Here is a 25,733-nt window from a genome sequence, read left to right on the forward strand (position 1 = left end):
CAAAAAATATTGATTTGACAATCAGAAGAGCTTTAGTGATGGCAGCAGAGAGCTTGGATGGTATTTCCGGTAAGGAGGAGAGCTTGCAGCTGTGACAATGGCATTTTCGCATTTCGTTCTCTCTCAATCTCGCATCCCACCTCTCATTTGTCTTTCTCTCTTCCTCACTAGTTTGAAGAAGAAGAGAAGGTCAAGAGAGAAACACAGGAGAGAAGCGGAAGAAGAGAACGCTGGTGAAGGGAGGACTGTTGTTTGCTGTCATTGTCGTTGTTGCTGTTGCAGGGAAAGGAAGCCCGAAGAAGAGAGAGAGACGCTAAGAGGGCACGAGCACGACGGAGAAGAGGAAGGAGGGAGTTGTCCCGTCGTTGTCGTCGTGCACTATCACTGCCTCTCGTGCCGGTTGGAATAGAACGTGACACTACAAGAAAAATGTTGAGTACCGTCAGATTTAGAGTCGCAGAGTAGCGACAGATTTACTGGTGGTAAAGGCGTCGAATTTGTAAGGTTAAATAATCGCCGGCAAATTTACGTTATCGATGGTAAATTCACCAGTAATAATTGGAGGGGAACAAAAAAAATTGGTGCGTCATTTAGGGTAGGATTTACCATTGGATTTTTCGATGGTAAACCCACTAAATGAAACGCTGCATTTTGGTGACCCGCAAAGGTTTACCGTCGGATTTTTCCCACAGTAAATCCGACGATAATTGTGCCGTAAAATTGAAGCGCGAACTCTCTTCCTCCTCATTCGAATCTGTTTCTCTCTCTCTCTCTAACCCTCTCGCCTCCCACTCTCTCTACCCCTCTCGCCGTCATCTCCCCACCTTCGTGCTGCTCGCCGTTGTCTCTCCTGCCTTCTATCTCTTGCCTCTGGCTACCATCCAATGCCGTCGCGATTATCTTCTTCCCCTCCTCACAACCTCGCAATGTGGCTCTCTAGCTCGCCCCTGCTTGCCTCATTCCAAGTCGCAGAATCAGAACAGAGCCACTCTAGTTCCAGCGAGTTCAGGTGTAGCAACGGCTGGTCACTACCACTGCATCCCTGTCTCCTGAGTTCTTGCTCTATTCTTCGACTCAGGTTCTCATATCACCTTTCCTCCTCTGTTTTAGTTAATTTAGGATTAGTTATTTGATTATAGTATTAATTTAATTTGGTTAGGATTATTTGCTGTTGTTAGTTGAGTTTAGGTTAGAATTATGATTTTCTTATTAGAATTAGTGTTAGTTTATAGATAGTTAAACATGCTGTTAAGAACTTTTTGAGTTTGAATTTCAATTTGTTTGGATTGATTGACTGATACTTTGCTAAGTCACTGTAAATGCTGCTGAGTTTTCATGTTATTGGTGCTGAATTTTGAATTAGTGTTACAAAGAATGTTTGTTTGTGCTATTTTGTGTTGTTTATGTTTTTGCATGCCAAGTGTTCAACACTATGTCTCAAAGAATCTTTGATATATCGTGATTAGTGATTCTTAATAGTTGATTTAGGGTTATAGGTTTGAATTGTTGAAAGTGTTTAATATATTCTGATTATTAAATTGTTAAAAGTGTCTGATTATTGATAGTGGATTTATGGATGTTGCTTCTTGATTATTGCCTGTTGTTCATTGATTGTTGACATTTAGTGCTATTTAAGTTAATTGTTGATGGATAGAGTTTGTGACGCATTCCAGTTATAGATGAAACTCTACTGAAATTTCTAAAAAAAATCTCTATGTGTTATGGTTATTTGCTTCTAAAGTTTTAATTTATATTGTCATATTGGTTTGTTTGTGAATTATTGACAGGTTTGCGCCAAACAACAATGTATGTACTCAAGAGATGACCAACGTCATCAAGCTGATTTACGACATCCGTGACCGAGCTATAAGAAGATCTCCTCTGAGACCAGAGAACAATTATTTCAGAAGTGGGTAGTAAGAACTTAATATAGTCAAACATTCTTAGCTAGTTTATATCTTTTACTTTGTTTAATACAATATATTTTGATTAACTAATTTTAAATTTACTTTTGTGCAGTTGAACTTTATATGGGATAAGGAACACGATCTCATAATCAGGAAGAAATACGACCATCGAATGGGTAAGCGACTGCACATATGCTAGAGGATGTACGTGAGTGGCACAACCACCTCACTTCCTGGCTTTGTCCGGAAATCAAGAAGGCTTTGTACGTTCACTGGGAGACCAATGAGGAGTACAGGCATCAGTGTCTCACAAACAAAGCTAACAGGACATCGGCTAAGTCATCCAAGTATATCGGCGGCTCAGCGACCTTCATGAAGACTAAGGCCAGGTTGGTATGTAGCTTCTCTAATTTTGATATTAACTTAGTTATATTCTTTGACATATTATTAATAGGCATCCTAATAACATGTTTCAGTGCAACATGTGTAGTCGAAGTTGTTGGATTGCGATGCGACATTGGTGGAGACCTTCAAAGTACACCCACACGTTAAAGGAGAACAAAGAGAGATTTGCTTATCAGCGGTCTCAGGATCATTATTTGAGTAAATATCTGATCTCGTGATATAAAATTAGAGATTAACTGTAAGCCTATTGTCCTAATTATTAAGGGTGGTAAACAAGCCTAAACCCGCCAAAAAGACCTACGTAACCCGCCAAAAAAGGCAGGTCGGGCTAAACAATTGAGACCGCCTAACCCACACCGTTTAAACCGCAGACTTAGGCAGGCTTTGGCAGGGCGAGACGGGCTTTCCCCCATGCTTAGGATTTTTTTGAAGATGTCATAATTTAGTATTTAGGATTATGTCTTACGTTTGATTGATTATGTTCTAAACTTGTAGATGTTGAATTATATATTTTGGAAAATATTTACTTTACTTTGGACAATGTTGGTTTTATTATTTTGTTTCAAAAATTTTGGTTTATGATTATGTTTATTACATATTTATAATTATAAAGAATTTAATATTTGTGAATTTAGAAATTATAGTTTTTTTATATCTTTATAATTTATAAATTTATTAAAATTATTGTGAAATTATATATATTATTTAATACTTTTTTGGTAATTTATGTTTATTTAATACTTAATAGTAAAAAAATAAAAAAGAAGATTTGGCGGGATTGGCCCGCTAGCCCGCTGTTAGGCGGGGTGGTGTGAGATTTCAGGACACCACCTCATTAGGTGGGACGGGATGGGCTTTTGGCGGGAAGGGGGGCGCGGGGCGGGCTTCCCTGCTTGCCACCCCTAGTCCAAATCATAATAACATGTGTTACACAACACCAGAGTCCTACATGCAGAGACTAGAGGTCCCGACTCAGTAATCTCAACAAAGTGGGGAGGACGCCAATGACTTTGCTGCTTTAGTCATCGATCCCGATCAGTTTGGCGCGAGACTGCCTTAGCACCATACAAGAACCGCGTATACGGGTTGGGGTTGTTCTTCGCCAGCAGCCTCTGCACCTCCAAGTTGAGAGACCATCATCTGCCTCTGCCACCAGTCAAGCTGTCGATCTTGAGGAAGGCATTGATTTGAGGCTGCAGGTGCAAGAGCTCATCTGCAACCTTCACGAACAGGCTTAGAAGCTGACCGAGACTCGGGCGAGGTATCAGGAGATCTTCACACGTGTGATGGCCGCGGATGACCTCAGGCTGGAGTGGAGGGAGCAGCTGCAGCAACTTTAGCTGATAGAGGCTCAGATGGAGGTGTACCAGGCTCAGATGCGCATCGCTGGTATCAGCCTTGCTGGTAGCAGTGGTGCTGTTGGTGTCAACGGTGCTGCTGGTTCCTGGTGGAACACAGATATCACCGCCACCTCAGCAAGACCACGGGAATGACAATGACAACGACTACCAGGATCTTTAATGATTAGGATTTTATTTTACTATTTCATTGTATTTATTTGATTTATTTGACTTTTAATTTATTTGAATATTTGAGGGCGCTTAATAATGACGATAACGATTTGATCTATGAAAATTCAGTTGGATAATGATAAAATAATATAACAGCAATGGTGGTGTCGATTTTCTGCACAAAGAACGAAAATAAAGCAAACAAACTTGTGAAATAAAAAATTTGAAATCATCATAATATTCTGTTGTGTGCAGTTATTTGGTGACTTATGAATCAAATGGAAGAATTTTATAGTTTTGTATAAAGTTAAAGCCAAAAGAGAATGAGTGATAATTTCATAATTTTAAAAATCTTGTAAAATAGAGCATGGAAACTATAATTTTTGAGACGTTTTAGTTTGATATCACCTAAATAGATGAGATCTTGTTCATAATTTGAGCCTATGATTTTGTTAAATTTTTGGGAAAGAGCATTGTTCACTTTGCCTTTAAGAGAGTTTGGATAATAAATTTATGTGACAACAATATAGAGAAAGATAGAGATATAAGACTATGCATGTGTAGTGAATTTAAGCATTTGATTCTGGAAAGGAAAAGTATAAGAAACCAAGTGTCTAACCAACCAAAAAGTGAATAATTCAATTAATTATAATTATTAATAATTAATTTTAATTTTTTTAAATTAAAATTTAAAAAATTTAAAATTGATTAAGTAAACCTAATTAAAATCTATAAAAACCTTTCTCTTCTATCCCACATTAACCTACCCACCTCCAACAACCACACACCCCCTTCTTTCTCACCGTCAGGGCCCTATCCGCCCTTCTCATAAGAACACGACATTTTCCTCCGATCTAATTACTTGTCCATGGTGGATCTCTAGACACAACATGGTATCCTGCATTTGTGTATAATTTGCGTGCACCAAGATCTTCTTCATAAGCCCGAAGTGCAAGAAACTCATGACCCCGCAGAATGGGAAGCTTGTCACACGCTTTCAACAATGCAGTAGCTATTTTCCTCTTCCTGTAGTCACCAGTTAGTTTCAGAAATACACATCGTCAAATCGGTCAAATCGCGACTCCATCACATTCAATCTCTCTTCGAATCGGTCAAATCGCGATTCCATCACATCCAATCGGTCTCTGTCTTGCACTTGGTTCAGCTTCAGGAATTGTTTAAGGAAAGAGTGGTGGAGCACGAATTGTTCTTGAACAATTACAGAAATATAAAAAAAATTCATTTAATATGAAAAAAAGCATCCTAATGCTTAACAAAAGAAATATTCAGTTATAATTTGATAAAAATAATTAGATATCTATAAAATTAAAAAAAAAACTATGAAATTCTTAAAGAAATAAAAACATTCACATTTGTAATAAAAAAATTCAAAAAATATATAAAGGAACATCCATTTAGTATGAAAAAGAAACATTATGATCTTTAACAGAAGAAACATCCATGTATTTAACTTATTTTTATTAAGATGAGTATCGAAGTCCAACACATTAAAAAGTTGACAGGAGTTGGCCGAACCCTCTCTTAGTTTTCTAGCAAAATTGTTCTGGAAAATATTAAAAATTCTATAAACTTTCAATATTGAAATAAATTCTATAAATTCTCAAAAGAAAGTAATGTGAAAAAGGTAAAAGTAGCAATTTGTCTTGACATTAATCAAGTTATATATCACATTATTGAATTAAATATGATATTAAAAATTGATATAATAAATCTATAAAAGCTTACAGCATACATGGAATAATATATCATGTGAAACTAAAAGAATTCAAAGTAAAAAAATATATCTTAAAGTTGATCATTATAGAAAAGAAGTAGTTACAGAAAAATATACCTTCAAGCGAATAATGAATAATTATGTGAGGGATACTTTTTCACTTGAGAACAATTTTTTTAGTATGGATATAATATTTGATTGTATCCGTTGACGGAATCGATTGTATGATCCGAAAATATAATGATCGATCAATTGTCTTAAAAATTTTTCTGACGCACAACAACTTATTGATGAATTTCTCGCTCAAAGCAATTAGTTATTGAATATTTACAGTTTATAATAAAGGTCATATGATATAAATAAGATAAATTGAGAAAATAAATATTTATAAAATCACAACATATATTGAATAATATATATTGTAAAAGTAAAAGAGTTCAAAGTAAAAAAATATACCTTAAAAGTTGATAATTGTAGAAAAAAAGATGACATATGAATGTCATACATACCAAATATAAATTATTTAATTTTATTTATTAATATTATAACTTTATTTCGAAGAATCTGCATTAACTTGTTAATAAAGCAATACAATAATTAGTCATTTAATAATATAATAAATTTTGTTTAGTTATGAGGTATATTCTTTGTGCAAAAGTAACAAATTTGCATGTTTGTAACTATTTTTTGTTTAACTTTTTGTATTAAACAAATAGTAATATAACATCTAATAGCATAAAGTGAATAGTATAATAGTTATATATAATTCATATACAATTGATTTTTGATGGAATCCAATTTTAATTGTATAAATAAAACCATTAAGCGATAAGAATATAATGCATGATAAAATAAAAATTCAATTGACATGGTTATTATATGTCATTATTGTAAATGGATGGCTTTATATCCTAATATAGAATGCTTCTGTCTTAGTTTTCTTTTTAAAAATAAAAACACAAGAATCAATGATCTTTAGTAATAGAAATAGAAAACGATGAATATTGTCTTGCAAAGATATAGATAAAAATAGAGAGAGAAAAAAAAAGTATACTATTTGTAAGAATTATTCAAAGTATAGAACATATATTGAGATTTGAATATAACAAATAAATTAGTAAATATTACTTACACAAAATATAAATACAAAAGTATATGTGAATAAAATATATAATTTTACTTGTGTAAGTAGAGAACTTTGAAAAAGTTAGCAAAATTGATAGGCGAGTTTGTACTCGAATTGATTAAAAATTGAGTTTCTTTTTCCTTAGATTGATTGAAAGTCGAATTTGTTTTGAGATTGGTTAAAAGTCGAGTTTGTTCTCGAATTGGTTAAAAACCGAGTTTTTCTCGTATCGATTGAAAACCAAATTTATTTTCGGGTTGGTTAAAAGTCGAGTTTGTTCTCAGATTGGTTGAAAGCCGAGTTTATTCTCGAATTGGTTGAAAATCGCATTTGTTCTCGGATTGATTCATTGTTCGATTATGACATGTGATATATTATGATACGTAAAAGTGAAGTAATTCGAATGTATAAAGTACATACTTTATAAAAATTTATGATAGATTAAAATTTGATAAAAGGTATTAAATAAAATTTTAAACAAGATTGTTGAAATTGGTTTAAAAATTTGAATGTAAATCAAGTTTTATGAATCTCAGGAGAGTAAAAATTATTTTACTCGTCCCCGTAGACGGCGCCAATTGTTTTGTGTGGATGAACTTTCGAGATATATATCTCTTACGCTATTGTAATATGCCTTTTCTTTAATGGAGTGAGAATAATTCGGACATCAAAGAACACAGTGGGTGGGTACTTGTAAAAGACACTCCGACTCAGTCAGTAAGTGTTTAAGAGACATAAGAATTTTATGATGATAGAATGTTAAACATGAAATAGAACTTATCATGTGGTTTCTTTTGAGATATAGAAATTAGTACCTTTATAAGCACAAAATTGATGAATAAAGTTGATGTTATGACCATTGGTTATTAAGTCAGAATAATGGTTATTAAGATCTTCTGTTACAAACTTAGAATAAAGACAAATAAAATCAAGTTATGTCTCATAATGCAAAATAAAGATCGAGCTATAACTTAGAATTAAAATTAAGATTCTTAAAATAAATTTAGGGATCAAAATTCAAAACGATAAAAATTATAATTGCCATATGAGCTAATCATTTTAGTGCGAGTGTGGGAATAGTAGGGGTGTTATCGGTTCAGTTTTCACAGAGAACCAACTAATCGGTTTGTTGTCTGTGCAACAACTGAATCGAACCGAACCGAATCAAAAACGGTTTGGTTCGGTCGATTTTTTTAGTTTTTAAATCCTAACTAATAGAAAATTAATCTCAGTAAAATGATGTTCAAAACAATCAATAAACTGAAATAACATTACATTACATTCAAATTCAATACAATTTTAACTCATTCCAACAACTAAACATAAAACAAACACATTTGTTAAGTCTAAAATGTCCATTTCAATGCATTACTAAGCCACTTCTTCGATTCGGTTCGGTTCAGTTTCTGCCGAACCAACCAAAAACCGAACCGAACCGATCGGTTTAATTCGAAAAAAAAAAAAACAATTTTTTCGGTTTTCTATTCGGTTATTGTAAATTTCGATTCGGTTCGATAACTTACACCCCTAGAGAATAGTAAGTTTACATTAGCTTTTCAATTACGTCTCACTAATGAAAAATGCTTCCAAGAACGAATTTTTTTTAAATAAATAAAATAAATATTTCATTTATTAAAATATATAATTTATAACAATTTTACGAAAATGTACTTTATTTTTTATTTTGCTTACAATATAAATAAAATAAAATTATACGTATTTCGTCTAGTAAATGAGATAAGACACAAAACAACATCGTCAAATTACATTTATATACGTGTTGTGTAAAAGTCTTATCTCATTTACACGGTAAACTCATTTAGACTATAAACAAGATGAGAGATAATGTGTATTTTCATAAAATTACTACAAATTACATATTTTAATGAATAAAATATTTTTATTTATTTTAAAAAAAAATCCATTCAAAGAACATGTTAGATAACTAGACTAATTTAAAACTCGAATATAACTCCGGTACCAAATTTAGGACCGAGTGACAAAGCCCTTCTGTAATTCTCTTTCTCAATTCTTATTCACTTGACAAGTTGACATTCATTTACAACCAACTCGGAGAGCGGGGAGGGCGACAACTTCAAAGCTCAACAGTTCCTTCTTCCCAATCCTTCCCAAATCTCTCTTCAACGCAGCATGGCACAGTCTCTGCAACTCTTCACCGCCCCAAACGGCTCCTTTTCCTCCGTCACCCACTCCGGCAATACCCATGCCCACCTTCCAAGTTTCAAACTTTCCTTCTCCACACCTCCCAATTCCTTCGCCTTCTCCCTCCGGCCCTCCACCTCATCACTCCCGCGCCGTCACGTCTCCACTGCTGATTGGAGCCCCACCTCCATTGAGGTGGACGCCGTCACCGAGGCCGAGCTCAGGGAGAACGGCTTCCGCAGCACGCGCCGCACCAAGCTCGTGTGCACGGTGGGCCCCGCCACGTGTGGATTTGAGCAGCTGGAGGCGCTGGCCGTCGGAGGGATGAACGTGGCGCGGATCAACATGTGCCACGGAACGAGGGAGTGGCACAGGGAGGTGATCCAGCGTGTGAGGCGCCTCAACGACGACAAGGGCTTTGCCGTCGCCATCATGATGGATACCGAAGGCAGCGAGATCCACATGGGTGATCTCGGTGGTGCTTCCTCTGCCAAAGCTGAGGTACCCGTCTCAGCTATCTTACTGGTGGTGCTCGTTTGGGGCCAAAATGAATGTATACTGCATCAAATCTTAATTGTCATACATAATCTGCTCTTTTTTTTTTTTTTTTCGTTATTCAAATTACACGGCACCAGCTTTTCCAAACTATAAGCTTTGCGCCATTATGCCATACTTGTTTTTTTCCTGCCACATTCACAATACTCATCCTTCCACATGCCATTCAGTGTTTGAGCCTCGATTTTGCATCTGGCTTAGAGGTAGAATAGGTCGTTTTGTGAATTGTGATGATTCATTTCTCCTACGAGATGCCTGTTAAAAATGCTGCCCTAGATTTTCCATAGGATATTACTAGTAGTATTACAAAACTGATTGCTTCGAGACCTATGTTATGACGCATATACTATCTGGAAAATTGTACGTGTAATGTTTGGTATCTTGAATTTGAAAAAGCTTTGACAATATAAACATGCACATCGGCCTTAGTATTATATGCAAAATGCTGCTAGACATAATAATTTGTTTACCATAAGGAGTTAACATGCTCAGGATTTTGGCCATTTTTATTGAATACTCTACTGTAGGATGGCGAGATCTGGACCTTCAGCGTTAGAGCCTTTGATTCTACTCTTCCAGAGCACACTGTCAACGTAAATTATGAGGGTTTTGCTGAAGGTTAATATTTCTCCACAGCCTGGATGAAACATCTATTTTTACTATGATTCATTATGATTCATTATGTTCCTGGTTATATTTGTTAAATCTTGATGATGTCGTTGAGTACTTTGAACTGAAATTTAATGTTGCACAGATGTCAAAGTTGGGGATGAACTTCTAGTGGATGGAGGTATGGTGAGGTTTGAGGTGATTGGAAAGATAGGACCAGATGTCAAATGCCTTTGTACTGATCCTGGGTTGTTGCTCCCAAGAGCCAATCTAACATTCTGGAGGAATGGGAGTCTAGTGCGAGAAAGGAATTCCATGCTTCCTACAATTTCTTCTAAGGTTGTCAATTTATTTAACTTTTTCTTCTTTAGCCTCGTGTGCTTGCCGTAGGTTAGGCTTCCTACATTAGTCATTACACCCTTTGGGTGCGCTCTTCTTTACGCTGCTAATTTGTACCAGGGTGCCGTGTTATTCTTTGCATGTTTTCATGTTTACTTTTCATGTGCGGATAGTATAGTGTAGTCTATATGGAGTATAAACTCTATTTTTGTGATGAAATATTTGCTGCCATGTCTAAGCATAGTAAGCAAATCTTTTCAAATTATCTTGTTGGGATATAGAAACCCGTTGCATATAACACATATAATTCACTGAAACAAAATAAAATGGGATAAAAACTTGACAGGATACTTGTCATGATAGTTTGTGCAGTGGTCCCTTGCTTTAACATTGCTGTTACAGTGTTACCTTTATGGACAGTTGAACAAAATAACAACCCTATTGTATTTTTTATGCCTTAACCATTCATGTTGAGACTCAAGATTGTAAACATATGGTGCTACCTTTTCTGTTCAGAAAATTGTCCATCCTATGTGAATAGATTTTTCATTTTTGTGATTCTCAACCTGATTTTCCATATACAGGATTGGTTAGATATCGATTTTGGTATTGCTGAGGGAGTTGATTTCATTGCTATTTCTTTTGTCAAGTCTGCTGAAGTCATTCACCATCTTAGAAGCTATATTGCTGCACGGTCCCCCAATAGGTATGTACTAGGAATACCATCTTATAATCTGTAGCATCACAATTATTTCACCGTTGACAAGCACCGTCCTTCACATATATATGCAATGCACCTTTATGTGTTACAACTTACAACACTTGTCTTTCCATTGGCTCGCTTGTTTTATTTTCTGAGGATTTTTCCCTTTCATTCTTTCTGGTTTGTATTTTATTTTCTGCCGATTTCACTTCAATTTTGCCGTATGCTGATATTACTATAATGTGATGATACAGTGATGTTGCTCTAATTGCAAAGATAGAAAGTATTGACTCATTGAAGAACTTGGAGGAGATCATTCAAGCATCAGATGCAGCAATGGTGGCAAGAGGAGACTTGGGTGCTCAGATCCCTTTAGAACAGGTTCCATCTGCGCAACAGAGGATTGTTGAACTCTGCAGGCAGCTGAATAAACCTGTCATTGTTGCCTCTCAACTACTTGAGTCCATGATTGAATACCCAACTCCTACAAGAGCTGAAGTAGCTGATGTTTCTGAAGCAGTAAAGCAAGGAGCTGATGCTTTGATGCTTTCAGGTGAGTCAGCCATGGGCCAATACCCTGAGAAGGCACTGGCTGTTCTAAGGAGTGTTAGTTTGAGAATTGAAAGATGGTGGAGGGAACAAAAATACCATGAAACTATTGAACATCCATCAATCGGGACTTCTTTTTCAGAAAATATATCTGAAGAAATTTGCAATTCAGCTGCAAAGATGGGTAAGTGGTTATCATATGTTGACTCTGCTTCCTCTATGTGATTTTTCTTATTTTTGTTTGTAATTTATTTTCAAATAACAAATATTGACTTTCTGCTTGCTTTGTTTTATTTCCCCATTTTGTTTGTACATTTTCTATAATTCTATTGTTTAAACAGTTATTATTTCTTTTATATTTTGGGACATGCCTTAAAGACTAACATATTTTGATTTGAATTCTAGCATCAGCAAGTTAAAAATCACGTTGATAGGCTGCTGGAGAGTAGCTATGATAAATGCTTTAAAAAAAAAACAATAATATGAATGGAGAAGAAAATATGCAGAAAGTCTATTATTTGTTTGCTTTACTCTTTAGCATTATTTGATGAGGGGTTTCCAGAAAAATAGCTATCAATTTTTTACTGTGCAGCTAATAATTTGGAGGTGGACGCACTTTTTGTGTACACAAAGACAGGATGCATGGCATCCCTGTTATCGAGATGCCGCCCGGACTGCCCAATATTCGCTTTCACAACCACACCATCTGTGCGTAGGCGTCTAAACCTCCAATGGGGCCTAATTCCGTTTCGTCTGAGCTTCTCAGATGATATGGAGAGCAATCTCAATAAAACCTTTTCACTTCTTAAGGCCAGAAATTTGATCAAATCAGGGGATCTTGTGATAGCTGTCTCAGACATGTTTCAGTCAATACAAGTAATGAATGTTCCTTGAGGACATGTTTCTGTTCTTCTGCAAAGACAAGAGGTAGCTCTAGATTATACATTTTATCACCATTGGTTTAGTTTTGGATGCTACTAGATTAGTGTTTTCTCCTCCCCATTGTTTTTTTCATTGTCTTTCTCTTTCTTTTGCGTCTGTCTTGTTGCAACTGCAACTGAATTTATATTCTTCTGCCTCAAGCCCCTATATCTGATGTCATTTTGGGGGTTACGAAAAATACCTACGCGAGGCACTAGCAATTTTGTTGCCTTTCTGGTAGCTTTTGTATTTTGTTAATTGTTATACCGTGTTGTATTATTAGCTTTCAACTTCCATACCCGGTTGTAAAAATGTGAAGACGAACTTATCATAATATAACGTATTGAGGTATGGATTTGGCAAATTTCCATCGTGATTGCTTTCTTCTCTTCTTGATTTCGTCTTAAAGGAAAGAACGTGAAGCATACCTGCCAATCAGAACATCATCCTCCTATTTGTCGAATCAAGGGAGCAAAATGAAATTAAGCCATTTACCATTCCATTATGAAGGAGGAAGCTGCTCAAGCAACAGTTAGGCCAAGTCAGCAAGGTACTTAGCATGAGTTTGTTATTGTGTCAGCTCATTAGAGTTGTTAGGATGTTAGTTTCATCACGTGTTTATTAAGAGATGCTAGAGCCTGCATGTATTACTATGTTTAACGTGTATCCGAGCTTAAACAATGTAATGCATTCGTCATTCTTACACTACTATACTCGCTAATTCTCAGCTAGTCTGCTTTCTGTCCTACAAACACATAGTTACTTTAATTTACCAAACACAAAGATAAGAAGTTTGTGCTTTTGAACCAAGCCTGAATCGGATATATTCTAACTATTAAAATTGGATGAATCTAATTTAATTTCAAAAGCTAACTCAAGGGGTGATAAAACCCTTGAGACTTGTAATAAACATGGGCAAAACTATTAATTACATTATGTTTCTCAAACTGTTGAAGGTATTTAACTAAAGTCTAAAATATCACCTTTTCTTAGCTTGAACTTAATTCACGTAAATACTTCATAAACACAATAACTTATTTATTTGATTTGACATACACTTCACAAACCCCTTCACAAAATATATAAGCATACTTTGCAAAATAATAATAAAACAACAACAACAACAACCACCATATGTATTGTATAATCAATATATACTAAACGTAACAACTAGAGCACAGCCAACTAATCATCGTTTGTCCTATCTCCCTAAGTTCCTCTGGTGATGGCGGTCTCGGTGCCTCGGGGGATATTCAATGTATGATTTCTGTAAATTACGAAAAGAAAATATAATCTACAAGACACACAAAGTCAGATCCAATAGTCCATAATTTTTACAACATTGCATTCGTCCTCACAATTCACAATGAAAACAAATGAAGAATTCAATGCTATCCTGCAGAGAAAATTATCAATGATCTGTCGAACAGAAAGTATTGGCGACTACAACCTCAACGAGTGACACTGCTTTGTCTTTAATCGTGCATTGAAAATTGAAATATAAATGAAATGCTAAATATGATTTGAATTCTCATCTTCAAAGTTCAAGCATTCTTGAAAGCAAAGTAATCCTAACCCACCCTTATAGTTTACTCTAACTTGACAAAAAAGCATAGTGCCACTGTAAATGCAATAAAATAATCAAAGATAGTATCCAGTTATGCCGACATGCAAGTACAGTTCTCTCTCCGATTTAACATCAGAACCCGCTCCATCCACACCCCCCCCCCCCCTTTTTTTCTGTAAAATTTTGAAAAGGGGCAACAAGGGATAAGGATATTACATTTCCCATGAATTTCTGAAGGTTTTTGGTGTTGTTGGCAAAACTGTACATAAGATGATAAGAACGATGGGGACAGTGACATACACCACAAACTTGGCAATCTCGAGAATCCCCCTCGGAAGTGCCCAGCAATGACATTGTTGCAGAAATTCTACTAGAAAATTGGCAAAAAACAGAATGGTGAAACCTGGGCCTGCTGTTGTAAGGCAAGAGACTTCAAATAATCAGATATAACAAAATTATAGCATCAGTTGATGCCTTTATCCTTTGTTTGAATATGATTAGCAACAAGACTATTTAAAATAAAATTCGAGCTGATATATAGCGCAGCTAAAGTTACGAAGAGCTATTAAATAAGAACGCCAGCCAGATCAGTAGAATAAAAAACATGAAAAAGCCAAGCACCTTAGTTGTACATACATTTATTATTCTCTGCGATTAGGGAGCAGATAATTTAGACGAAATAACTTAAGGCCTCTATTGTCTAAGGGATCAGATCACGAGTCACGACACCATTGAAACACATAATTTGGGATCAAGATCCTCTAAAATAAAAAAGTTGGCAAAGTAAGAAAGCTAAAAGTGGATCACTTTTAAATTAAGATAATGGGACATAAATTTCATAGAAGTTACAAAATTAATGGTGATGATTCCTTTTACTTTACCATTTTACCAACTTTTGATATCTAAATTCCATAATTTGCATCTCAATTCATCCTACACAACACGAATAGAGCAGCGCTCTTTCTCTCGGTCCCTCTCAGTTGCTAAATGGATGTAGCACGCACATGTATATCTGTATATGGCAGCTAATTCAGATTTAAGAATAAAAATCCGACCAACAAGTAGCGGAAGCTGACCTGCTGAGGGCGGTGGATGGAATCTGCAGACTGCAATCAAGGCAAAACAATAAACAAGAGGCCCTTGCAAGTGACACGTACGTCTTCATTCAACACTGACACTAGACAGTAGACACTATTAGTATTGTGGGCATTTGCTTTTGGATCTTGTGAAGGTATCAGAAACCTCTCAGGAACGAAGAAGGAAGAAGAAGTTGAGAGAGAAAGGAAGAAAACAGAGGATTCTAGAAGAGGGCTTTCATTATTGAAATTAAAAGAGTGCCTGAAAATCAATTCACTTACACAGACTTCATGTCTTATATAATAATTCTAATAGCTAATGAGAAACCAGCTAACTTCTAACAAAATAACTACTTTGCCAGCTCAGCTGATTAGCATAAGCATAAATATCATTTATCCCTAACATCCCCCCCTCAAACTGAGGAGGGTTGTGAAACCAGCCTCAGTTTGGTCCTGAAACGAACAAAGGCATCATGGGATAAGGGCTTTGTAAGTACATCGGCAATTTGATCAAAGGAAGGAATGTGCACAACATGAGCTTGCTGCTGAACAACCTTGTTTCGGACAAAGTGGAGATCAATCTTAAAGTGTTTCGACCTGCTGTAAAGAATGGGATTGCGACTCATCAACACAGTACTTTGATTATCACAAAATAAGGTGGGAGATGGATCTTGAGGAAAATGCATTTCAAAAAGGAGCTTTTGTAACCACATTGTATTGGTCATGGCATCAGCCAACGCTCTGTATTTCGCCTCGGTGCTGGACCTGGACGCTGAAACCTGCTTCCTACTAGACCAGCAGATGAGATTTGACCCCCAAAACACACAGTACCCAGTGGTGGATTTGCAGTCAACTGGATCTGCTGTCCAGTCAGAGTTACTGAATGCCAAAATTCGGAAGTCTTCACTCTTGTTGAACTCAAGTCCCATATCTGATGTGCCTGTCAGGTAGCGCAGAATGCGCTTCACAGCCTTCCAGTGCTGTTCGAGAGGAGTGTGGAGAAACTGGGAGACCTCGTTCACTGCAAAGGCAATGTCTGACCTTGTGATGGTGGCATATTGCAGTCCCCCTACAATAGACCTGTATAGTGAAGGCTCATCAAAAAAGCTCCAGATGTAGTTAGTTTGAGACTACTCATCATAGGAATGGGCATTGCTTTAGCACTCACCATATCTGCCTGCTTGAGCAAGTCCCTGATATACTTAGTTTGCTTGAGCATTAGGGAACCCGTGACCGTTCTCTCAGCTTCAATACCAAGAGAGAAACTCATTTCTCCCAAGTCCTTGTGAGTAAACACCTTATTCAGATTCACTATCAGTCTGTCTATTTCATTCGAAGCAGATCCAGTGACAAGAATGTCATCGACATATGCCAAGAGGTAAATGGTGGAGAGAGGGCTATGTTTGACAAGCAGACAAGGGTTGGAAGTGGTGCTGGTGAACCCAAACTGTTCCAAAGTGGTCTTCAGTTTTAAAAATCAGGCACGCAGAGCTTTTTTCAGGCCATACAACACCTTCTCAAGCTTGCACACAAGGTTGGAACCAAGGCTGTAGCCTTCAGGCTGTAACATATATACATTCTTAGACAAATCGCCATTGAGAAAGGCGTTGTTGAAGTCAAACTGACGTCCTCTTTCACTGCCTTGACAACGCCACTCCTAGAACTGCACGCACTGTAGCGGGTTTGGAAACTGGACTAAAATCCTCACCATAGTCAAGACCTTACCTTTGATGGAACCCTTTCGCCACCAGCCGCGCTTTATACTTCTGAATGCTCCCATCCGGATGCCGTTTAATGCGAAAGACCCAGCGACAGCCAATAGGCTCTCTTGCAGTTGCTGCATTAACTAAGGTCCAGGTCTTGCACTTCATAAGAGCAGCATATTCTTCATCCATTGCCGGCTTCCACTGGGGCGAGGCAAGGGCTTGAGACACAGAAGTTGGCTCTTCTTGTATAAGGTCTGGTGGTGAGCCGGTTAGCATAGAAGTGAACACTCCTGGCTTAAAAATACCGGCCCTGCTCCTGGTGACCATTGGATGAGTGTTGCCAGCCGGCACCACAGGGTCGGGAGCAGCAGTAGTAGAAGATTAAGCGGTAAACCCTGCATTACTCAAGGGAAACTCAGAAGAAGAATTAGAGATACAAATGTCAGCAGATAATGGACAAGAATCAGCATAAGTAGTATTGGCAATCGGGGCAGATGGAGAGGAATGGGCAGGGGCTACAGCGGTCAAGGCAGGATCACTTGATTGGGAAGAGGAAGCTGAAGAATTTGGTGTTACGACGGGTGGGGAGGCTGGACCCTGATTGAGGGAAGGTGGGGGAGGTGACGCAGGTGAGGTAGTAATGGTGATATGGATTAATGAAGGTGGATATGTGTGGGGCACAGAGGCTGGTAGCATTGAATGTTTGTTGAAGAACAGTGTTTGATAAGGGAACTCGGACTCATCAAAAATCACATGCCTTGACACAAAGATTTTTCCAGACGGGCAAAGACACCTATATCCTTTATGCTGGGGTGAATACCCAAGGAACAAACACTTGTGCGATTTAAAATCAAATTTGTGTGGCTGATAATGTTTGAGTTGAGGGAAACAGGCGCAACCAAATATTTTGAGGAACTTATAGTATGGGACTTGATTGTTGAGAAGTTCATATGGGGACTTGAACTGAGTGGAAGCAGATGGCAGTAGGTTAATGAGGTGTGTGGCAGTTAGGCACGCTTCATCCCAAAACTTTAGAGGCATGGATGCCTGGGATAAAAGGGTCAGGGCAGTTTCGGTCACATGTCTGTGTTTGCGCTTGGCCTTTCCATTTTGTTGATGTGTGTAGGGACAGTTGAGCCTGTGTTCAATTCCATTTTCAATCAGAAACTGTGTAAAAGAACGGGATGTATATTCCTTTCCGTTGTCTGTTTGGAGAGTTTTAATTTTACACCCAATTCGATTCTCCATCAGCAACTTATACTGAGTGAACGCCTGAAGGGCCGGACTTCGGTTGTGGAGCAGGTAAAGACAAGTGTATCGAGTTTTTGCATTAATGAAAATGATGTAATATCGAAATCCTGAACTGCTAATGATTGGGGCAGGACCCCATATGTCTGAAAACACTAAGTCTAGAGGGTTACTGTAAATTGTTTGAGAGTCTAAGAAAGGGAGATTGTGCAGTTTTCCTTGACAACAAGCATTGCATAAGGAATCAAATGATGAAAATTTGTTTTTATTTTTATTTACGCTACCAGCATTACAGAGTTGCAGCACGCGTTCAACAATTCTAGGGGAGGGGTGACCTAACCTCTTATGCCACAAATCAGATTCACTCATTGGCCTATCATTACAGACAGCAGTTGCAGCAGTAATATATCCTACATTTACAGATTTCGAACTCAGAGGACTGAGATTACAAACTCTATTTATTTGTAATGGGGGAGGGTGAACTGCTCCCGGAGTGCATTGCTTATTGTTACCCTGCCTAGGTGTTGCAGCTGAATGTGCCGCTTTTGCAAGCACTCCAACATTCTCAAAGTGATATAGTCCTCCTTTAAGATACCCCTTTAACAGTGTTTCCTTGGTCTCCTGGCATTTTACAATGCAGTTAAATGGATGGAATTCGAAGAACACATGATTGTCCAAAGTGAACTTGGCTACACTTATGAGGTTCTTTGTAATTGAAGGGACATGTAATAGATTCATAAGTTTGAAATATTGAAGGGCTGGACTCGGTAAATAAAATGGTTTTGCCAATACTATTTATGCTCATACCTTGGCCATTACCTGTTAGCACCTGATATGTGCCTTCATACTCTGAGCCCCGCAATAAGGTTGTTCGCATCAAAGGTCAGATGGTGAGATGCTCCAGTGTCCAGGTACCAAGCATTGTCGGTGAGAGGAGTCGATGAAGGTGCAGCAGTCAAGAACGCTTGAGCTTGAGGATGAACTTGTGGTTGGTGGAAGGAAGAGGAGGGAGGTGGTGGTGCATTGGTTGCAGCTCCATGAGGGTTTGGAAAGGCCTGGTCGAACCTGTGGTAGCACTCCCACACTGTATGTCCAAATTTGCCGCACAACTGACACTGTGGTCTGGAGTTTCCATAAAAACTCGCTCTTCCACCTCTGAAACTGCCTCGTCCTCTAAATCTTCCTCTAAAATTCTGACCTCTATTTTGAAACTGCTGCTGATGGTGAAAATTTGGCTGATATACAGGATAATTTGGCTGCTGCACAGAAGACTTCAGATCTGAACTCTGAGCTAGGTTAACTTGCATCGTTCCTAAAACAGTTTTCTTAAATCGTTCTACTAGCTCTTCTTGACTCACCAGTAGCGATTCTACCTCACTTTCAGTTATGTCATCAGCTCTAGCATTAATCATAGTGATAAACGCACTATAATCCTCATTTAACCCTTGCGACACAGCCTCAACAAATTCTTTATTTGAAATCGGGGCACCTAGGGCAGAGAGAGCATTTGTTACCTTCTTGAGTTTGGATATGTAATCTTCCACGGATCCTTGCAATTTGATGGTTTTGAGTTGAGTTTTGAGCTGTTTCACCTTCGACTTCAGCCGTTTTGCAAAGTACTCTTCCAATTTGTGCCATATCTCACACGTGAACTCGCAATTTGCTACCTGACTTGTGAAGCCTGGATCGATTGAGGCAAACAGCCACGACACTAAGAACTGATCATTCTGTTCCCAATCTAAGAACTCCTGAGTCTCAATTTCATCTTCACAATCTGCATCTGTTTTGTACCGCTTTGGTATTTTCTTCGGATCAAGGTGCTCTTTGAGTCGATTGGACTTGATGAATGCCAAAGCTTGACGCCTCCAAGGCACGAAGTTGTCTTCATCCATCTTGAATGAAATCGTGTTTATTTTTGCTCACGCATTTGAGGTTGCAGAAACTTGTGGTTTGTTTGGTGCAGCCATGGATCAGAAACCTTTCAGGAATGAAGAAGGAAGAAGAAGTTGAGAGTGAAAGGAAAAAAATAGAGGATTCTAGAAGAGGGCTTTCATTATTGAAATTGAAAGAGTGCCTGAAAATCAATTCACTTATATAGACTTCATGTCTTATATAGCAATTTTAATAGCTAATGAGAAACCAGCTAACTTCTAACAGAATAACTACTTTGCCAGCTCAGCTGATTAGCATAAGCATAACTATCATTTATCCCTAACAGATCTAATGACCAAACTATGACTTAAGTCCTTAGGTTGCATCCTATTCTCGGCCCATATATATTCAGCAGAGACAACTAATGTTCTAGCTCCATCTGGTTTCTAACCTTCGAAAATTAAAGAAGAAGGAAGAACATTGATATTCTATTATTATGGCTCTAGAAAAGTGCAACATTGATTTTTCTATTAGCATTGATAGGTGGGTATCGCTAGCAACGAGCTTGGCAATTGGTGACTATAGAGACTTGCTCGTGATTCTTGCCTCTTCAGTGGAGGAGAGTTAAGACATAGTCGCATAGGAATAGGTTTTTTGGTCAGAGGCATAGGAAAAGGTTGGGGACTAAGTTTTGCGATGAGTGGGCCTTTAGGGTTTGGGTTCCACTTGTAGGAATTGGCCCATGTTAAAAAAAACCTAACTTGTGCTTTAATTAGGGGAATTTTGAGGTGCTCCACATTTTCAGTGAAGCATAAGGTCTCATCATAACTAAGGAAAAATCGTTTATTGTGTTCTCCAAAAATGTGGAAAGGGATATAAGGAACAAAGTTCTGAGAACATGTGGTTATAGAGAAGTTCTATGTCTAGAAAGATACCCAGGAACCCATTTAACCAATAGCAAAAAGAACAAGGACAACTATGGTAACATCATTAAAAGGGTGCACAGTAGGCTAAAGGGCTGAAAAACCAATTATCTCTCTCTAACTGGTCGTATCACTCTTGCGTAGTCAGTTATTAACCTAGCTCTGAATTTCAATATACAGCATAAAAAAATTTCTCTTGGAGTGTGTAAAGAAATTGAAAAATGCCAAAAAATATTTATTTGAGGAGAAGAACAAAAAACTAGAAAAATTCATGCTATAAATTGGAAAATACTCTATCAGTCTATCGTCCTAAATTACAAGGAGGATTGGGATTTAAAAAGATAACAATCATGAATGAGGCATTTTTCATGAAATTGTTCTGGAAGATCATCACCCAGCCAGATGCACTATGGGCCCAAGTTCTTAAAAGCAAGTATGGAAGAGGTGAGAACCCCCTCCTTGAAATGATATCCAAAAGCACGGATTCGAAACTCTGGAAAAGTATCGCAGCTATTATAGAAACAGTGTAGAAGAATCTCAGAGTCTCGGTGGGCAATGGTAAACATACTTTGTTTTTGGTTCGATAAGTGGATGAAGAATGGGCCCCCTCTTTTCACTAGTGTGACGCAGAACATGAACCCAAGCATTTTACAGTGGAAAGTTGCTGACCTCACACTTGGAGAAGGGAGCTGGAACCAGACTCCAAAACTAGACAAAATCAGGAAGATAATAGCCATTCATCTCCCTAGTGAGGAACTTGCTAAAGATCGTCTACTTTAGGACTGACGCATGACGGTAATTTTTTCATATCCAGTGCGTACAAGTTGTTGGTAAATCAAGACCAAATTAGCTATCAAACCTGGAAAATAATTTGGAAATGGAAAAGAACACAAAAAATTAAAATCTCCATGTGGTTAGTTGTTCACAAAAGGCTCATGACATCAAATTGAAGAAATCGAATGCTTGGAGCCAACCCAAACTGTCATATGTACGCCCAAACCATCGAAACTATTCTTTATATATACCCTTAGGGATTACCCAGTTGCCTCTAGAATATGGTCACAACTCATAAATTCGGTACACATATTAGAATTCTTCAGAGCTCCCTTCAAGACTTGAATCCGCTGGAATCTAACTGTAGAAGTAGGTTCGAATTCCAAAACCCAATTAAAAATCATCTTTATGGTTACTTACTGGTGGCTATGGTTCTGGAGAAATAAAAAAATTTGTTTCCCTCTTCTTAGAAGGCCATTCAAAACAAAATGCATCATCATGGATTACATCCAAAGGTTGGATAAAACATCTAAAAAAAAAATCTCATCCAAAACATAAGAAAGAGGGAGATTCTAATAAGTTGGTCTCCTTCCCCTAAATCCTGGATAAAGATTAATGTGGATAGCACTTCCTGCGTAACTACTCAGTGGGCCGACTATAAAAGCATTATTCGAAATCATCAAGGAAGATGGCTAGCAGAATATGTGATGAACATTAGAATCTGTTCAGCTTTTAAAGTAGAACTTTGGGGCGTGCTCTAAAGACATAAAATAGCGTGGGATTTGAAATTTAAAAAAAAACTATTCTGTAGAACTTTTAGGATTTAATTTGTTATTAAAAACATCATTTTTTTAAACCGACTAAGAGATTGGCTAATGTTATTATTGTCCTTTAAAAACAAAGTGTGGTCCTTTTTTATAAATTTAATTTTGCTAAGCAATCAATTACAGGCGTAACTAATTACAATCAACTATTAAAAAAGTCTATTAAAAAAAATAGAATTAGGCCCTTTTTTTTAATTTTTTAAATAAATATAAATTTAAATTATCATGAGAAATATCTAAAATTTAAAAAAAAATTTAAAATTAAATGAAAACAACCATGTAAAATTATTGTAAAATAAATATCCAAAATTTAATTTAAAAATATTTAGAATATAATAAAAAAAACATCTAAAACCTAATAAAAAAGAGATATCCAAAATTATTTTAAAAAAGTCAAAAGCTAACAAAATGATATATTTAAAAATATTAGAAAAATAACATCTAAGAACTAAGAAAAAATCATCCAAAACTATTAAAAAATAATCTAAAATCTAAAAAAAATAACCATCCAAAACATAAAAAAGAAACATCTAAAACAATTGGCCTTGGAAGGGAAAGAGGAAAGGAGAATAAGTTGTTTCATAGTCCTATATGAAGAATAAGCAATCTCCAGAAAAGAAGGTAGTTAAAGTGATTAATCCCGAAAAAATAGATATGATGGAACTATATGAGATGATTGTGCAATGATTTGTTGAAGTTGTTAGTTAGGGAGGAAATTTAGATCAAGACAGAGCACAGAGTTCTTCAAGTTCGTCCGACGATAAGGAATCGGAAGTTGATAGCACGTCCAACAAAGTTTCAGAGGATCTTGTCAAGTGTTTATTTGTGTAGCATATTTTTGAGAATTGGCCCATTCAGGTGACCAAATAAGTGAAAGAAAAGGAAGAGTTTTGTGATCCTTATTGCCCATTCATTTGAAGAATTATATAGTTAGGAATTTGGATTAGGTTAAGTTATATTAGAAATGATACTTTAAAAATTTTGAATTAATTTTTAGAATTTAAATTATTTTACTAATTGAAATTTATCTTTTATGATTGTAATATTAATTTTGTTTTTTTTTTTGGAATAAATTTGTAAGAACAAATCAAAAGAAGTTGTATCTATATTTTAAATTGATATTTTAATACAAGTTTAGATGATTTTTTATTTGTTTGAGTCAAGATAAATTTAAGAAAAATACTTTCATTTTAACTTTTTTGCACATAGCAAAATTATTTTGTTGTTTTACGAAAAATGGCATATTAGCGAACGAAAGAAGTAATACTGAAATCACTAAAATATAGTCCTGATTAAAAAGGGGAGGGGAGGGAGGGGAAGGATTGGGCCTTGATTCCGTGAACGAGGGTGGTGTTTTCTCCTTTTCAAATTTTTTTATTTGAAAATTTATTTCTATTATTATATTAAAATTATTATATTTGTAAATAATATATTATAGTTCCGTAATAATAGTATTGAAAAAAATGTTGTTTGTTTATATTAAAATATGTTGGCAATGTTTTTGGAATAAATAAAGAATTTATCTGCTTATAATTGATATTCGTATATAAGAATGAATGTATTCTTTTTAGCCTGTCACGATCATATACATGCATATATTACTAAATAAAGCATAAGAACAAAAATAAAAGATAGTGAATATTTTGAAGGATAGGTCAAGTAGGAGCGGCTGCTGGACTTACGTAGTCCGTGAGCTTTGGCCAGCGGCTGGATAATCTATCTCTCTATATGTTAGTTTGTCATCTGTAAATAATTTACTAGAAGGGTCCAAGACCAGGGGTATCTAGCTATATATAATTTTGAATAAATACTTACCTGCTCATTTATATCCATTAATGTACGATATAATTATATTAGGTGATGATGAAGGAGAAATCACATTCACAGTCCAGCAGCAGCACAAGTTGGATTGTGCTCAACTCTAAGGGTCACTGTTCCATCGTCGATATGGACAAGCATCGCATCATGAATCTAGCTCAGATTCATTATCGTGATTTTCGGATTCTAGACCCCCTACTTTCATACCCATCAGCAATTCTTGGTCGAGAAAAGGCTATTCTGCTTAACTTGGAGGTAATACATCAAGATATTAGGTGATTAATTAGATTTTCACTTTCAACACGAGATTATATACAAAAATTTATTTTCATATTAAAATTAATCACTAAAATTAATCATAAAAATTTATTTTTATATTTATATATAAATATATGTATAATTTAATTAATTTTTAATATATATTTATATTTTTATATATATTTTATTAGTAACTAATTTTAATAATTAATTTTAATATAAACTAATATGATTAAATTATATATGTTATTATTAATTTATTTTCTAGCTATCTCATTTATTTTTTTCCATTTGCAGCATATCAAAGCAATAATCACATCTGAAGAGGTCAGTTATCGATTAGTTTAAATTTGAGTTTCTTTGAAGATTTACATCATTCTTAGTTTTTTAAATTTGAATTTTTTTTAGATTTATTTAAATTTTTTATAGACTTTTTTTCTTTTTATTTACCTTATGTTATTTTTATCTCTTTTAGAAATAATAAGATTAAATTATAAAATCTTTCGGTCATAAAAATTTTGATACCATATTATGAAATTATTTTTTAAAAAAATTTAAACTAATAAAAAAAATACATAAATAAATATATCACTAATAAATATATACGAAATTAGATGGATATCTATAAAACCTGAAAAGGCATAAAATAAGAAGAAACACTATATATATATATATATATATAGTTTTAGTAACTTTTATATTAATTCATCAAAATTAAAATATGAAATCATGTAAGTTTTTTAAAATAATTACATAACTTAATAGTAACCTTTAATCTTAATTATATTATATGAATACACCATAAATTGTTTTTTAATTTTTAGTTAAAATAAATGCCATGAAGATTTGCTAATGTTATCTCTTACGTGAAATTTTTTTTATAGTTTTTTTTAAGTACTTATTAAAAAATATAAAAAATAAATTTTTAAAAATTAATATTAGTCAATATTTTTTATGATTTTTTTATTTTTATTAAAATTTAGTTTTTAGAGTTAATATTAATCATTAACTTCTAATAAAGGAATTTTTTCCTTAAATTATATCCAAACACTTCAAAATTTAATAAAAGTAATTTTTTCTAATGAAAACCACCTTCTTAAACGAAAAAGGAGAAATTCAAACGAATAGCATTCTTTTATATAAT

The 25,733-nt window shown here is 35.7% G+C and overlaps 3 protein-coding genes across 4 annotated transcripts in view; all 3 read left to right on the forward strand.

The window, feature by feature from the left end:
- LOC148575516 (uncharacterized) lies at nt 1-2,850 on the forward strand. The gene is made up of 4 exons (XM_088504397.1): nt 1-1,078; nt 1,788-1,909; nt 2,020-2,300; nt 2,384-2,850. The coding sequence occupies exons 1-3, from the start codon at nt 885-887 to the stop codon at nt 2,037-2,039; spliced, it is 336 nt and encodes a 111-aa protein (XP_088360523.1). The 5' UTR covers nt 1-884; the 3' UTR covers nt 2,040-2,300; nt 2,384-2,850.
- A 5,812-nt stretch (nt 2,851-8,662) lies between these two features.
- Nucleotides 8,663-13,251, forward strand: LOC107626515 (pyruvate kinase isozyme A, chloroplastic). 2 transcript variants are annotated; one of them, XM_016329419.3, is made up of 7 exons: nt 8,672-9,348; nt 9,930-10,020; nt 10,157-10,350; nt 10,935-11,056; nt 11,308-11,786; nt 12,195-12,529; nt 12,933-13,251. In XM_016329419.3, the coding sequence occupies exons 1-6, from the start codon at nt 8,836-8,838 to the stop codon at nt 12,494-12,496; spliced, it is 1,701 nt and encodes a 566-aa protein (XP_016184905.1). In that variant the 5' UTR covers nt 8,672-8,835; the 3' UTR covers nt 12,497-12,529; nt 12,933-13,251. The 2 variants fall into 2 exon arrangements, with proteins under 2 accessions (XP_016184904.1, XP_016184905.1); XM_016329418.3 differs by having other exon boundaries at nt 8,663-9,348; nt 12,195-13,251.
- A 10,947-nt stretch (nt 13,252-24,198) lies between these two features.
- LOC107628091 (magnesium transporter MRS2-I-like) overlaps nt 24,199-25,733 on the forward strand; it is a 31,101-nt gene continuing 29,566 nt past the window's right edge. Inside the window, exons 1-3 of the mRNA XM_088505167.1 lie at nt 24,199-24,292; nt 24,371-24,586; nt 24,887-24,916. Of these exons, the coding sequence (XP_088361293.1) occupies nt 24,374-24,586; nt 24,887-24,916 (243 nt within the window). The 5' untranslated portion in view covers nt 24,199-24,292; nt 24,371-24,373. The remainder of the gene's footprint in view (nt 24,293-24,370; nt 24,587-24,886; nt 24,917-25,733) is intronic.

This window comes from Arachis ipaensis, chromosome B2 (assembly GCF_059453495.1).
Source record: "Arachis ipaensis isolate K30076 ecotype BB chromosome B2, ASM5945349v1, whole genome shotgun sequence".
Classification (NCBI taxonomy): Eukaryota; Viridiplantae; Streptophyta; class Magnoliopsida; order Fabales; family Fabaceae; genus Arachis; species Arachis ipaensis.

Coding starts and splice junctions, on each gene's coding strand:
- LOC148575516 (XM_088504397.1), top strand. CDS start 885: ATGCCGTCGCGATTATCTTCTTCCCCTCCTCACAACCTCGCAATGTGG. Junction 1,079..1,787: donor TGCTCTATTCTTCGACTCAG/GTTCTCATATCA, acceptor AATTATTGACAG/GTTTGCGCCAAACAACAATG. Junction 1,910..2,019: donor AGAGAACAATTATTTCAGAA/GTGGGTAGTAAG, acceptor ACTTTTGTGCAG/TTGAACTTTATATGGGATAA.
- LOC107626515 (XM_016329418.3), top strand. CDS start 8,836: ATGGCACAGTCTCTGCAACTCTTCACCGCCCCAAACGGCTCCTTTTCC. Junction 9,349..9,929: donor CTTCCTCTGCCAAAGCTGAG/GTACCCGTCTCA, acceptor ACTCTACTGTAG/GATGGCGAGATCTGGACCTT. Junction 10,021..10,156: donor TTATGAGGGTTTTGCTGAAG/GTTAATATTTCT, acceptor AATGTTGCACAG/ATGTCAAAGTTGGGGATGAA.